The sequence below is a fragment of the Tachypleus tridentatus genome, chromosome 6 (genome assembly GCF_004210375.1).
Source record: "Tachypleus tridentatus isolate NWPU-2018 chromosome 6, ASM421037v1, whole genome shotgun sequence".
NCBI lineage: Eukaryota > Metazoa > Arthropoda > Merostomata > Xiphosura > Limulidae > Tachypleus > Tachypleus tridentatus.
The window spans coordinates 66436731-66451549 of record NC_134830.1 but is presented as its reverse complement, the minus strand read 5'-3'; the positions used below and the strand labels follow the sequence as shown (position 1 = coordinate 66451549).

Below are 14819 nucleotides of genomic sequence, written 5' to 3'. Positions count from 1 at the left end.
GTAGCAAGACTGCTGACAGTCTACACTAGACTGTACGTCATTCAGACGCATGTGAGCTTGGAACAGAGACAGATTAGCTTTTGAATACTGCTCATTATGTGTTCCCCTACAGCCTGACAGTAACTTATCACTTTTTCATTTGATATTGGAGAATGAAACAGAAAAGAGTCCAGCAAATATAGATCAGCAGGAGTTAAATCTCTGAGAAGTGCTAATTATTAAAAAGGCTACTTACACAATGTCACCAACAGCTACTGTAGCCAGCAAGCACTAACTCCAGAATAGGAACAGTACAGGGTCCCTCAGTGAAACTGTGTCCCACACTATATTTAGGTCAGCTATTTACATCCTTTCCTCTGACACATAACTCAACCCTTCTTAGAGTAGGATTAACTTTCAGATTTCTTGTTTTGGTCCAAAACTTCAGCTTAAGTAAAATGATGAACACCTATGGTATTTTCTCACTATTTGCAAATTCTTTCTCTTTTTATAAAAACTATAAATTGTGAATTATCCATTTCATTCAAGTTTTTGCTTGAAATCCAACAATTTCTCCTTTTTTCATATTTAGTTAAATGGCACAATATTTGTTTCCATGGAACTCACCTTTTTTTTAACACAAAGTACTTAACAGTGTTAAACATCCTACTCTTATTACACTAACATATTAAATAAAAAAGCATGAAAATTTCCACTTCCAGTTTTTAACACTGTTATTTTTAGTCACAAAACTTTTAATATATATATAATGTTCCTTTAGATATAATAATAAGGTAACTTTTTAATTACCTTCTCCACTTTATTACATGGCAATATATTTCATTCAAGTAATTTCTTTTTTCCATTTTAAAAAATGTTTTGCACATTTAAAAATAACTGAATTTTCAAATTGAATTTAACAAATTCACATGTACGAATCATGGAATTGAAAAACTTCTGAATAATTAAAAGATTTTTCTTGGTTTCTTTTGGATATTCATGCAAAGTTGCATAAGGGATATACACTATCCCCAATAGACTAAACTAATTGAACAGCAAGATTTTACCTTAACTCTTATAATCCAAAGTGTACAGCACAATTTTTTTTGTTTTTTGCAGCAAAAATATGATGCAAATCACTAATAGAGAGATTATTTATGATTACAAGAAAATGAAAGCAAAAGAGTATTTCCCTAAATGTATATTTTATTAGGATGTAACAGTAATTAACCCCAAGCACCTTTTCTTTTAATAATTTACAAAGCAACACCTGAGTAATTTAATTACAGTAAGTGACTGAAACATTTTCATGAACCCAACTGTTCAAATTCTATATTCTTATATATCCTTTTTATTTTAAATTCTCAAGTATAAGTTAAAGTTGACTATGAAGGAGGACGAACAGAAACACAAACCTCCTTACAAGTAGATAGAAATGAGATAAAACAGACTTTCCTTTAGATATTTACACAATAATGCCTTCACGAAATATTTGTTTTGAAAGGTGCAATTTTCCTCACAATTGATTAGACAAACAGTTGTTTAAAATTCACGTATTTTGAAATAGCTTAAGGCCAAGCCTAAGTACAAATAAAACTGAATATGTGAAATTAAAATATTCACATATAATTCAAACATTAACTCAAAATGACATGTAGCATGAAAATCTCATCATTTTATAACAACTTTTAGCACTAGTTTGAATACATTGTGATGCTTTCCATGCAAAATCTAATTACTTTGATCACTCCTACAACACATTACATTTTTAATTAAGTGTTTTTTAAATACTGGTTTCAAAGTCAATACATCACTCAACTTTACTTTCAATCAACATCTTAGTAAGGTACTGTTTATCCCATTTATCTTTGGTTAATTATTAATTAATTTATTATTGGTTAATACCTATCGATTTGGTGAATAATACTGTGCTTGTAAAATAAAATTTGTCTAACATTTTTCATGCCTTCATTTCAAGCTTTGCTTGCATATGCAGCTTTTCAAATGGGAAACAGACACCATGGTTCTCAATACATATAAGACCTAAAGAAATTAATGGGATGATTCCGGATTAATAAGATTATTCACCTATGTGCATTCGTCTAGACATACAAAAAAGTTTAAATTGGATATTTCATTATTAAGCTGTCTTTCACTTTTTCATAACATAAAATGTTAAATTAGAAATAGGCAAAAACCAAGCACCTGGAATTTTAAAATTCCCATTCTTTCTTGCATCTTTTCCTAATATAACACTACAACTGGACAAGAAGATAGAGGTACAGAACAGTCAATGGGTTACCAGCTTGGAATACAAAATACTCAGCAACAGAAACAACCAAATAATGGAAGTTTAACTGCAAAGTGACAAAAGTAAAGAACAAGCAAACTAGAGACAATTTTGAGTTTGAGCTTCCAGCCAACAGACATAAGAATCTCATTTGTGTTGGGAAAAGATAACTGTATATGTTACAATGCAGACCTAAAATTTAGATAATTTATTTTTTACAATCATCTAATTCTTCCACTAACTTGCAAAACAAGTCCAAGACTTCTAGGGTATCAAATTTTGCAAGTCCCCTTCACAAATTGGAAGTCTCAGAAAATTGTGTTGTGCTCTAAATGTCATTTTAACTGTGACTCTGCCAAATTGCATGTTCCAAACCAGGGCAACTGGACAATAGATTATTAACTGTCTGTATATACTATATAAAGCAAAATGAGTCTGGAAAAAAAATATTATTTAATATTTGTGTCTTATATGTTTCAACATTAATTGATCAATCAGCACCAAACTTGACAGTGATATGAAAAAGGTCATAAGTAGAGTGGGGTTTTGGACTCCTCTCATCTTTTATACAATTAAATGTCAATGTGTATATACCTGTTTCTTACACATTCTCATGATCAATTTACATCAAACTTGACATGGTGGCACAAGGAAGGGCATTTGAGAAAGGGGGTGTGATCCCTATCTTATTTCATGTTGACTGAGTTCTTGAAAACACTACATCTTTCTTTTTAGTTTTGGAATCTTTATGTATTTTTGCTGCACTTTTAATATTTATTATGTTAAAAAAAAAAAAAAAGCACAAATTCCTATCCTTCATTACAAACAAGTTTTTATTCCATCCATCCAGTGAATGAGTTCTCCAGCTAGTTATTTGTGTGTATAATTTGCTTAAGAGACAACTAAGAAGAGTTAGGAACAGTCAAATATATTTGGAACATTTCAAGGAGTCACAACAAGATGTGATGTCTTGCTACGTCTATGGTAGAAATTGACCACTGAAAGTCAAAATTTACTCTTATAATTACTACAAATCAACCTCCAAGGATTCAAAATAATTTAAATTTTTAACCCATATTAAAATTTATTAAAATTCTATTTGAAAAACACTGAATCAAATTTCAGAGCTACAGAAGTTAATACTTTTCCAAACTGAAAATATATTTTCAATCACACTTACCTCCACTAACACTTACAGCTATTACTCAAACTCCCAGGTTTCATTTTTACACATCTAAGCATTGGTCTGATTTTGTCTCACTTCCCCCAGTATCTTATAATCCATACAACTGCCCTTGGCAATATTCATGTCCCATTATACTCTCCACCTGAATGCAACATGTATCCTGATACTGTATATAAACAATTTTATAACTTTTTCAAGACTGGGATAATACTTTTAGGGATGTGAAGAACAGGAGAGTGTGAAAGAAAATAAGTATGATTGGAAATACATTTTCAATTTAGAAATATGATAACTTGCAAAACCTACATACCTTCTCTGCCACTTGTAGCTAGAATCCCACACAGAAAAGGTGGAGGGGTCAGTGAAGCATCATCCTTACAGAATGCATCTACATGAATCATGGGTGTACCAAAGTAAGAGTGGTACCTGAAAAGGGAAAACCACACTACATCCATAACAAGTATGATCTTCACTCTGAACTTAGTTCCTGTATCAAGGATGTACATAAGCGATTTTCACTATAAGCTAGCACCAACTAGATAAGCTAAGATTCTACTAATTGGGGTTGGAATTAAAGGGTCTTGGTCCCAATATCCCATATTGGTGGCTAGGGTAATTGGACTGCAGCATTATATATACTTTTGACTGGGTCCCAATGTGTGACCATAAAGTGATATGTTCTGAACCACCAGAATCACAACAAGAGTAACACTGAAGAAGCTTGAAATGCAACACCCCAAATCAAAGGAACAGAACTCATCTAATATGGAATTATGAACTTTCATCTTCATTCCCAAACTGAGAGGGCAAGAGCATTCTATTTGTCCCTGGAATGATGGGGAGGACATGGAACAACTGTGCTCAACAAAGGACCCAGAATGTGACCACTCTGTATTTGGAATTGAGGAGGCAGTGGACCTCCTATATGTACTGAAGCAATAGCAATCAAAATGAAAGACCCTGCACAACCCAATCTGATAGAGGAGCATCAAATCTCAACTGGTGTTACACGTAGGTTCCTGCATCAGCTAGCACTTCTTCTACCAACATCTATGAAAAAAATATGAAGGGACATGGGTAAGAGGGCCTCTAACTTCATCCTCTTCTCCAAGAGTAAAGGAATTTACTCTAAAACTCTGGATGACAAGCATCTGTCTACCATCCCAGTGAGTGGAAACCAGGAAGTAAGGACTCACTAGCTCCACTAGTAGAATCTGGAGGATAATGCACACTGAAGTGTCCTGAGGGACATTGCTCTGGAAACAAATTTTGGGAATTGTGTTTACCTATTACACTATAAAAGTAAATCAACCCTGACTTATCCAATACAATGATCAGTAAAAACAGGTAGGATCTCCTTAGCTTTACTCATAATTGTACATAAATGGTGGCCCAGCATAGTAAGGTAATACCACCTGGTTAGCTCCTAGATGGTCTTATGGAACATCTCATTTATACAGAATCTGATGCAAGCAGTAATAATTATTGTGAAAAAGTTATCACAAGAGTGGAATTGGTTTGATAAAAGCTCACTTGTATTGGCAACACTTGTTATGCAGTAGAATCCTGTATAAACAGAATAAGGGATCCTCAAAGATAGAGATAAAAACACCTCTGGATATTCTAGCAGAAATAGTTAAGAATGCTACAGGAGTAGGTAAAAACCCTCAGATGAAGAGACTGTCAGCTTAGACAAATAATGTGAAATAAAGGTATTGGGGAAGTCCACATACCAACTCTGCACAGTGACTTCCAGTGGGTAATTTGACCAGGCTTCAAAGGACATAGAGGAGAGAAATCTGGATAGATGGGATGGACAGAAGGTACCTTGACTTCAATGAAAGCCTCAAATATTGTTCTGTATCTCTAAAGGCACAAGTGCAGGGAACAAAATCTTGAAAACCCTTACTGAACATGACCAATATTTAAATCTTATTAGTCATAGAGAGAGAGATTGAGCAGATGAATCATAGAAAAGGACTGAGCTTCTTTACTCTTTTGTGTCACCTTTGTCTCAACCCCCTTTCTCACCCGTCATTTTCATAATGTCCCATCCCATTTCATCACCTTAAAAAAGTCAAATAAAATTACAAGAAAACTTCACGTAAAAGTAAATAATCTTTCATGAGTGGGGACGAGGAGGAACCACAATGTTCCTTACCACCCCTGTAGGGGAGAGAATTCCTCAGACTTCTTTCTCTTTAAACTAAACCCCTGACAGTTCATTTGCATTTCTACCATCTGGCAGAGTGTTGGGTAAGATGAACTGGACTGAGGACAAATAGAGTAAATCACTGAGTCATAATACTGAGTCCTAAGTCAAAAATAAACCTATAGGAAGAGGGAATACATGGCATGTAAGTTAGATCACAAACAGGTGGAGAGAAGAAATGCATAACTGGGATCTAACTGTTAGGTAAATGTAATAGTCATTTGGTACCAACTACTCAAAATGATGCAAGGAATCTGGAGAGTACTGAGAACTCAAAAATATGTAGTTGCAATAATAAGACTGTAGTCAATAAGGCCACAAAAAACAATGAAGATTGTGGAAGATGCAAAAACCTCTGTCAAAGATCCATGTCAATAAAAAGGGTTATGGTTGACACCATTCATTGAAAAGGGTTCATCCTCTCAATGCAACATTGTCAAACATTACCTTTGAGAAGAGAGACTTTTGGATTAAAAAACTAAACCAGACACATTTCAACCTTAGAAATTACACCCTAATAACATATGAGAGATAGCATAACCTCTACACTAGTAGCTTGAGTTTCTGTACAGCTGGATACATCATGTCCAATCATGGCTATTTCCACAGAAAAAATCTAAAATTAAGTGGAAGAGTTGGACATATTGGAGAGACTACAGAAGCAGAAACTAAGGTATAGCCACCATTTTAGCACAACTAACAAAATTTGACAATGGGCTAAAACAAATCCAATTGGATACTCTGGGTAACATATGAAATGGAGGAAAGACAGTAGTGATACCATTTTGTCCAGATGGAGAGCATTTATTTCCAAAGCCCAAAGACCTTGTACTGGAGATCAAATTGCCATTAATTGGGTAATCCAGTGGGAGGCCAACCCACCAATTAGAATTGCAAAATGAGAAGCAATTGAGTGGAACCTTGCAATGCAACATCTATTCTATGAAGATAATCTGTTTGGATTGAGACAACAGAAATGATAAAACTTGCATTACCTGAGAAACATAGAAAGCTAGTTTGTTTGTTTGTTTGTTTTGGAATTTCGCACAAAGCTACTCGAGGGCTATCTGTGCTAGCCGTCCCTAATTTAGCAGTGTAAGACTAGAGGGAAGGCAGCTAGTCATCACCACCCACCGCCAACTCTTGAGCTACTCTTTTACCAACGAATAGTGGGATTGACCGTCACATTATACACCCCCATGGCTGGGAGGGCGAGCATGTTTAGCGCGACACGGGCTCAAACCCGCGACCCTCGGATTACGAGTTGCACGCCTTACGCGCTTGGCCATGCCATGCCGATCATAGAAAGCTAGAAGGTTGATAAAATAAGACTAATCTCAAGAAAAGACATCCAAAATTTAAAAATAAGGAGCTCTAGAGCACATGTCTCCTTGCTGAGACACATTAGATACTACTGTGGAAAAGTAACAGTGATGCCTGACAATTTACCCCTTAATAAGCCCAGGTTACGAGACCTTGCCTGTTGAAGATCATGAAGGATGAAAACATTGTGTAGAGAATCTGTCATCCATACATGAACTCTGGAATTCCTGACAGTTGGCACATGTACCCCATCCCCAAAGCAGAGCATTTGTGAAGAAAATGACACTCTGGATGAGGTGGCAGTAGACAAACCCAAATTCTAGTAGCATTCCAAATTAATAACCTCTTAAGATCTGATTAAAACTGCGTAAACCAGATAATAAATACATCTAATCCCTGGTTGTTGAAAGATCAACAAACAGATAACTTGTGTCCTTGTCTCAAAGAAATAAAGGATTAAGAAAGAACCATCCATGTAATGGGAGGAGAAAAGGTGAGTGTGGAGTCTTGTTGTATGACATTAAGCAGGATGGGAGAAAATTGAGTTAGAATGAAAGAAGAGATGAAAAATAAATACCAAGACAGATGGCATATTGAATTGGAGCATGAATAATGTTGCAGTCCCAAAAGAGAAGCCTATCTGTGTTGTATCTAAAAGCAGAATCAGTATATGATTGCCTAACAAATGATGAGATGTCACTTGCAGTAACCAATCATCCATGGAATGGTGTGTGCACAGTATGATGAAATAAAGAGGTCAATAAAACTCATACAATACAGCAAAATCCATGTTAAGCACAAGCGAGGCCAAACAAAAAAATCCTGGAACTGTCATACCTGATCCTTGAATGTCACAAATACTGAAAGTGATGGGACTAAGGCAAAGTGCAGATAGGAGCCAACTATAACCAGTCAGATCTCTACCTTCCCAGTAAAAGAACAACAACATAGATAGAAGAATAATTAACTTGTAAACCTTGGACAATCTATACATTGATATAGACAATGAAGACCGATGACTGGACACTAAACTTCATCTTAATAGACCCAACAACTAACAGGAATAAAACTCTAAAGAACTAGCATGGCACTCTCACTACTCCCACACCAGTTTTAGGATTATTTGAGTTTAATTAAGTTCCAAATTGCAAGGAACTGTGGGAGATGGAAACCCTACATGCAGGGTGGATAATCATGAAGATGTGAACTAAACCAAATTGTAACCCAAGAATCTGTAGAGCTTCTGGATCAATGGATAAGATTACCACATTTCCATTAAAATCTTGGAACCAGGCCCATACAGCAACTAAAGGTATATAATAATCACTAATACTGCTGGGAACCCAACTAAGCAGTGAAACCTTGATAGAGAAAGAAAGAATCTATTCTGAGTACCAATGTACTGTAGAACTCGTGTAAAAATCAATAGATCCAGCTCATTTGTAACGAAACTGGTGATCTTGAATGTCTTCTAACCAACAGATTTGAAATGAAACAAAATACTGAAGGTGAATTATAAAGTCCGTAGACTTGCTCTGTCCCATCAGGGAAAATACACCTACACAGGTGAACTACAAACTCTGCTTTAGAACTCCAAAATTTGAAGAGCAGAAATTATTTGAAAGTCAATAACTGTACCCACCTGATGTTTTTAAGCAATATCATAAAGTTCAGGTAAAATGTTAGATAAGGCCTAACTGTACCACTTGTAACTAAAAAGTAAACCTTCTAGCATGAATCACATTTTCCATATATAAAACACAAAATGTTTGCACAGACCTTTCAGCCATCTTGTGATGTAAATTGTTTTGTAAGAGCAAAGAAACTGAGCCATCCATTATATCCAACCTATAGAATCAAGCTGCAAACCCTAGCAATGAGTCTAAACTTACCACCAAACTCAAGGGGCTGGAGGTCCATCAAACTTGCAGAAGCAACAAAAAGAGTGAATTCAGACTCCTAAATGTTGAGAACTGCCTTTAAATGCACCCTCAGATTCACCCATCCCCCTTCACCTCTTAGGATCACCACCGATTCAAATATGTCTCCATCTCACTATGAATAAAATCACTGACAGCCTCAACTAAGAGTGATGCTCCCCCAATTGTTGTGTGATCCTAGATTTCAGAGATGGAAGAAGAGAGATCCAATGAGCCATAAACAATAATCCAAAAATTTGTACCATAACTGGCTTGACAATCCAATGAGAAAAAAAAATTATATTTATCAAACAAATAACATGATAATGTTCAAAGTATCTCCAAAAACTCATAATACCAGGAATCCCATTAGTGACATTGTTGAAAAAAAGTAATAAAATCATTTGAATGCAGGACTTACAAAGTATCAGACTGGAGGGTGCACAATGATGTATGAGAAAAGTATTACAAGACATATTGCTGAGGAATATTGAGTGGGGTATAAAAGACTAACAAGCAAGAAAAAATATCAAATCAATGCTTATATGGACAAAGATGAAACCTTGGTAGTTGAGTGATACCTGTACATGGGAGAAGAGGTAAGTATATCTTGGAAATAACCTAGGGACAGTCAGAAACAACACAAATAATTTTGTATTTGAGCATACAGGATCAAAGCATTGACTTCCAAATTTCTTCCCCACATTCAATATTTGAGATCCAATTGAAACTTCTGAGCATATAACATTCCAGCATCCACTAACACAAACACTGATTGGTAAAACTACTCAAATGTTTTGATATACATCTTAACCCTATGTTAAATGACAAATGTGTATGTCACAACTTTTCACTTATATTCAAAATCTAATTTAAAACAGTTTAAATCTATATTGAATAGCTTGACATCAAAATATAGTTTATCATTCAATTTTTTACAATATATTCTAAGGTTTAATTTCTTAAAAACAAAATCAAGTTATTTCTTAATCTTCACTATAGGTCTAACCTGTTGCTCATTCACTCTGAACGTCCTAATATTTTTTTCTATACTTGTATTATCTAATTAATTTGCTACCAACCACAAACTTATTCTACATACATTGTTAAGTATAAAGTAAATTTATAGCCTCTAAACTTCTTGCTTTATTGAAATATAAACAAGAAAACCAAACCCAAAGTCTACCACTCCTACCTCATCCAGTCTTTCAAAAGATATCAATAATTGTCAGTGAAATTTATTACTGAATTATTTTGAACCAAAAGAAATAGAAAATTCTGACCTACAACATTCCTCACCTGATTTATTCATGTTCCTGGTTTGGAAATAATTAGTCTCAGTTTCATTATTTTCCTTTATGGTGTTGGATAGACTAGCTAATGGAATTTTTCAACCAATTTATAGCTTAGTCAGAAAGCTAGTTGAATTATAAGAGTTAAGACATTATGTTTTTGCATGTGATAATATTCTATGTTCCACATTGTGTAGTTGAAGTAACAATATTCTTACCACCAATGCTATAACAAAAAAGGAACATACAGTGCTTTGCTACTTGTTGGCTGAAGTTCAAACAAGTAATACATTTCTTGTTTTTTCATGTATATTTTTAATGTTATATTTTGAAACTTGTTATATAATAAAACTTAAATGAAAAAAAAAATTATCATGATAGAAAAAGCACATCCTAAGGCATGACTGATTGTGCTATGCTTGTTTGATCACTTGTTTAAATGTAACCTGGCTGTGATAAATGACTGTTGGTGCACTCTTAGAACATTCAAAGTGCAACAGCAAAACAATAAAACTAACTGAACCCAGATATGAAAATTGTAACCTTTAGCTGTGAGAATAAAGTGTATTTAATTATCCGTTAAACAATGCAGTGCTTCTAGAAAGAAAGTGCAACTTAAATATATTTCACACTTTTCAATTTTCCATTATAGCTCACATTCCCAGTTTTACAAATATTAGTGTTAGGACAGTAAAGACAAGATAAAGTTTTACCAAAAATAAACTTTTGTATTCGTTTCGGAGTTTATACAAATTAAATATGAAAATCACCTTGCTTTCAAGACTAGTCACAATGATTGAATACATTCAGTCAAATACTTTGTAAAAATTTATTATTTATTTTCTGTGTACAATTCATTATGTTTATAAAATTGTACCAAATTTCATAAAGAAACACTTGGTAAATTCATAATTATAGAAAATCTTAATTTTTTTTCAATAAGAACATCATGTTTAATGGACCAACTCCATACCAAAGGGTTAAGCAATGAATATATTGTGTTTCTCTATTAAACATGGTTACTTAAACCTTTACTTAACTCCATTGTTTGTTTCTATGTTCAGAAAAATTTTCTATAATGATTGAAAGAAGCAATAAATTGAAAGTAAACATGCACATGTCAACAGGCAAATATGCGCAAAAAAATGGGAGGTGCATTGGATATCTGATACCCATGTTATCATGACACATGCATTTGTGATTTAATGCAGTGCCATAAATTTATTTACAAGATAAGCTTTACAGTTTTATTACGTGCAGTATCAGACTTTTCTTTAAATAAACTTTCAGTCTTCACTTCGTGTAAAATGATGCTTATTCACAAAGAAATGACAACCTAAAATTTTCTTTCTATTCTTATATTATCTTCAAAATTTGCCACCAATCACACTTGTACTACACATATTGTTAAGTCATTATGTAAATTTAGAGCCCATAAATGTCTTACTTTACTGAGGTATATATAAATAAAAAAAGTCAAACCCACATGCCACATCACTCCCATTCCATCCTGTCTTTCAAAAAATGCCATTAACTGCCACCAACACTGGGAGGTAAATGAAAGAAAAAAGCTTGGACAAAAAACTCAAAATAAGAAATATATCTGAAGCCACAAATCATTTGACTAGCCTACTTATCCACAATTTTCAGCTAGATAAATCAAAACTGCATGCAAAATCTACAAAGTCAATGCTCACCAGTCTTAAGTACATTTCAAATTTAAATTCAAATGTCTATAAATGTAACAATATTAATGTTCGTTTCACACAAGAAATATCCCTTCTCAACTTTCCATTGTACAAGATACACCACTTTCCTCAATTTCAAAATTAATTTTCAATTCTCAGCCACTTACCAACAATATTCAAATACTTTTAACAAAATAATAATAATCCTCAGAATTAGCTTTTCCTAATATATTAGTAACACTTAAAAATATGGAAAAAACAATCAGAGTAGTTTTCAAAACAGGAACATTTTGAGGCCTTTATAGCAAGATCTTTTTTCCCATAGTATATCCCTAACATAATTTTAAAAAAACAACAACATAAAACCATAAAATTTGTTTGGCATTTTGTACTACTATTCTTCCATAGTTTTATTTAGCTTTAGTAATAGTTTTTAAAACTGTTTCTTTTGTTTTGATAAATCTCAGCATTGATCATTTTATGGGCAAATTTTGCAATCCTCAATATAATTTCAACCATGTCATTTCTTGTTATTTAATATTTACACAATTCCTAATTCATGCATTTCTTTGAATGAAGTATTTTCAAAGTAATGCAATCCCTTTTAGTCACTTTGAGTTAATAAGCAATAATTTTCCAAACTTAGTTTCTTCATTCATATAAGCCAACTGTTTTATATCATAGCAGTATTATCTAAAAACAATTTTTCTTAGATTTGGGAGAAATATTTTAACATTACAATGTGGTCTTATTTTAACATTAAAAGAAATAATAATAATGTTATAACAGATTTTCAGTTTCACTTCTACAGTATTTCTAACATCTATATCATGTCACAAAAAAGTTTATTTTCACTATCATGAATGCATGTGCATGTCCTCCTCTAGAACAATATCATTAGCAGTTTTAAAACAAACTACATAGCCTTTGTTTTAGATTTGAAAAGTGTAATATTAACCAAAGTCTGGAATTTTGTTTACTACAATAAAGAAAGATTACTGATCCTCAAACTTCCCACTGTTCACTAATTTAATGTTTCAGATAAACAATACAATTAAAACCTAGCATTTTAGATAGTTTGTCTACACATGTAGCAACAAAAGTGTTAAAATAACATTTTTTGTAGGTTCTGATCATATGCATAAAAAAATGTTAAATTCTTTCCCTTTAAAATTAAAATTCTTCAAATGATCTTAAAAAATAACTTTAATTTTTATTTTCTAAATAAAATCTAACTTAATACACTTGACATTATTTTTCATGATAATAAGCACATCTCTTATTACAAAAGTCCCATGTAACTCTAAAACATCAGTAATCAAAGTACCAAATTCAAATAATTTTAATATTTAAAAGTTTTCTATGAAACTACAAGTTATGCAGAAAAAAACATTTGAAGTTTTACCAGCATTAATCAAGCTGTATAATATACTGTGAAATGGAAGGTCAGTCACAGATGAATTAATAATACAAAGTTCCTTATTTCATACATATGAGAAATATTTCCTAGCAATTCTTTGTTTGGAGTATTTTTGACATTTGATAAAACACAATGAAGTTCCCCTTTATGCAAATACTCTCATTATGACGTCTATGTAGAGTAATTTAGAACCAAGTTTCAAATAAAGGTTTGTAACACAAACATTTTGCAGAAAATTGTCTCAATATATTATGTTTAAATCTTTCACATAGTGTGTAAGTGCATGAAATTGCCAGTAACAGTCATTCAACTATTTTACTTTTGTTAGTTCTGTGTATATATTTTGCAGTAAATATCAAATTATACTAATGATACTTAATATGAAGTGTTGTAAAATTAATATCTAAATAAAAACACCTGTTGAATAACCCATAGAGAATATGAATTACTGCTTTGTAATATTACTAAACTTTACTTAGAAGTAATAAAACACTTAGTTCTTTGCAATATAAACTTTATTTTATTGAAGTTTGCTTTTATGGCTAAACACAGTATTTACCACAAACCATATCACTTGTGAATCAATTACTATAGCAAAAAATTAAAATCTCCCTCACTCATATATTACAAGCTGTTGTACTCTGTTGACTATTTGCAAACAAAATGCAAGTGATACATTGCACAAAAGTTGTTCAACTACATTTTAGAAAGCAGAATGAAGTACTAGCTTTAGTAACTATTCTTAATTGCAGCAATATTAACAAAGGAAAACACATTTTACAGATCATATGCATACAGTAACAAGCATGATATTTAGATAAAAATCATGCCTGAATGTAGATATTTCCACATTCTTCGAGTACAAATTTCAAACAATTATTTTAATAAATTTCAAAAACATATTTTGTTTGTTAATACAATCTTTCAGGGGTATCTGCATGTACACTGTAGTTGCAACACATGTAAAAACTACTCACATTAATATTTTTAATTATTATTACTCATACCTGGACTTCTTCCTTTTGATGTTGTTCCCTTGACACCATCATCCTGTTCCTCCACAAATCCAACACACGTTGGTATCAATAGCCGATATGCTGCATTTTTTTTTCTACAAAAGGAAGTGTGACTACCAGATTACCAGCTTCCATATGAAAGCAATGATTTTTCTTGAGGCTTCATGCCTGTTGAAAATTGATGTGTTACGAAAGTTGTTCAATAAAAATGGTGATTAACACAATAAAGCAAAAATAAACAAATGCATGGTAACTAAAAATGAAAGGCAAAATTATAACTAAAGGCAATGATAAAAGTTGCTAGATCATTAGCTAATTGTATGTTTCCAGTGTCTCTCAGAGATGATTGGTTGACATTTTTTTTATATAAAGCAACTATGCTGTTTCCAAACAACTCGTAAAATTCTTCAAAGTAAAATAATAGAAAATAGAAAAATAAAGCAAGTCAAAAACTAGACAGAGCTCAAACATTAGCTAACAACCAAAATCAAATT

The 14819-nt window shown here is 32.7% G+C and overlaps 1 protein-coding gene across 1 annotated transcript in view; it reads right to left on the bottom strand.

Moving 5' to 3' along the window:
• Positions 1–14819, bottom strand: part of LOC143251635 (rho GTPase-activating protein 23-like) — a 102506-nt gene that overhangs the window by 76536 nt on the left and 11151 nt on the right. Inside the window, exon 2 of the mRNA XM_076502900.1 lies at positions 14317–14493. Within this exon, the coding sequence (XP_076359015.1) occupies positions 14317–14358 (42 nt within the window). The 5' untranslated portion in view covers positions 14359–14493. The remainder of the gene's footprint in view (positions 1–14316; positions 14494–14819) is intronic.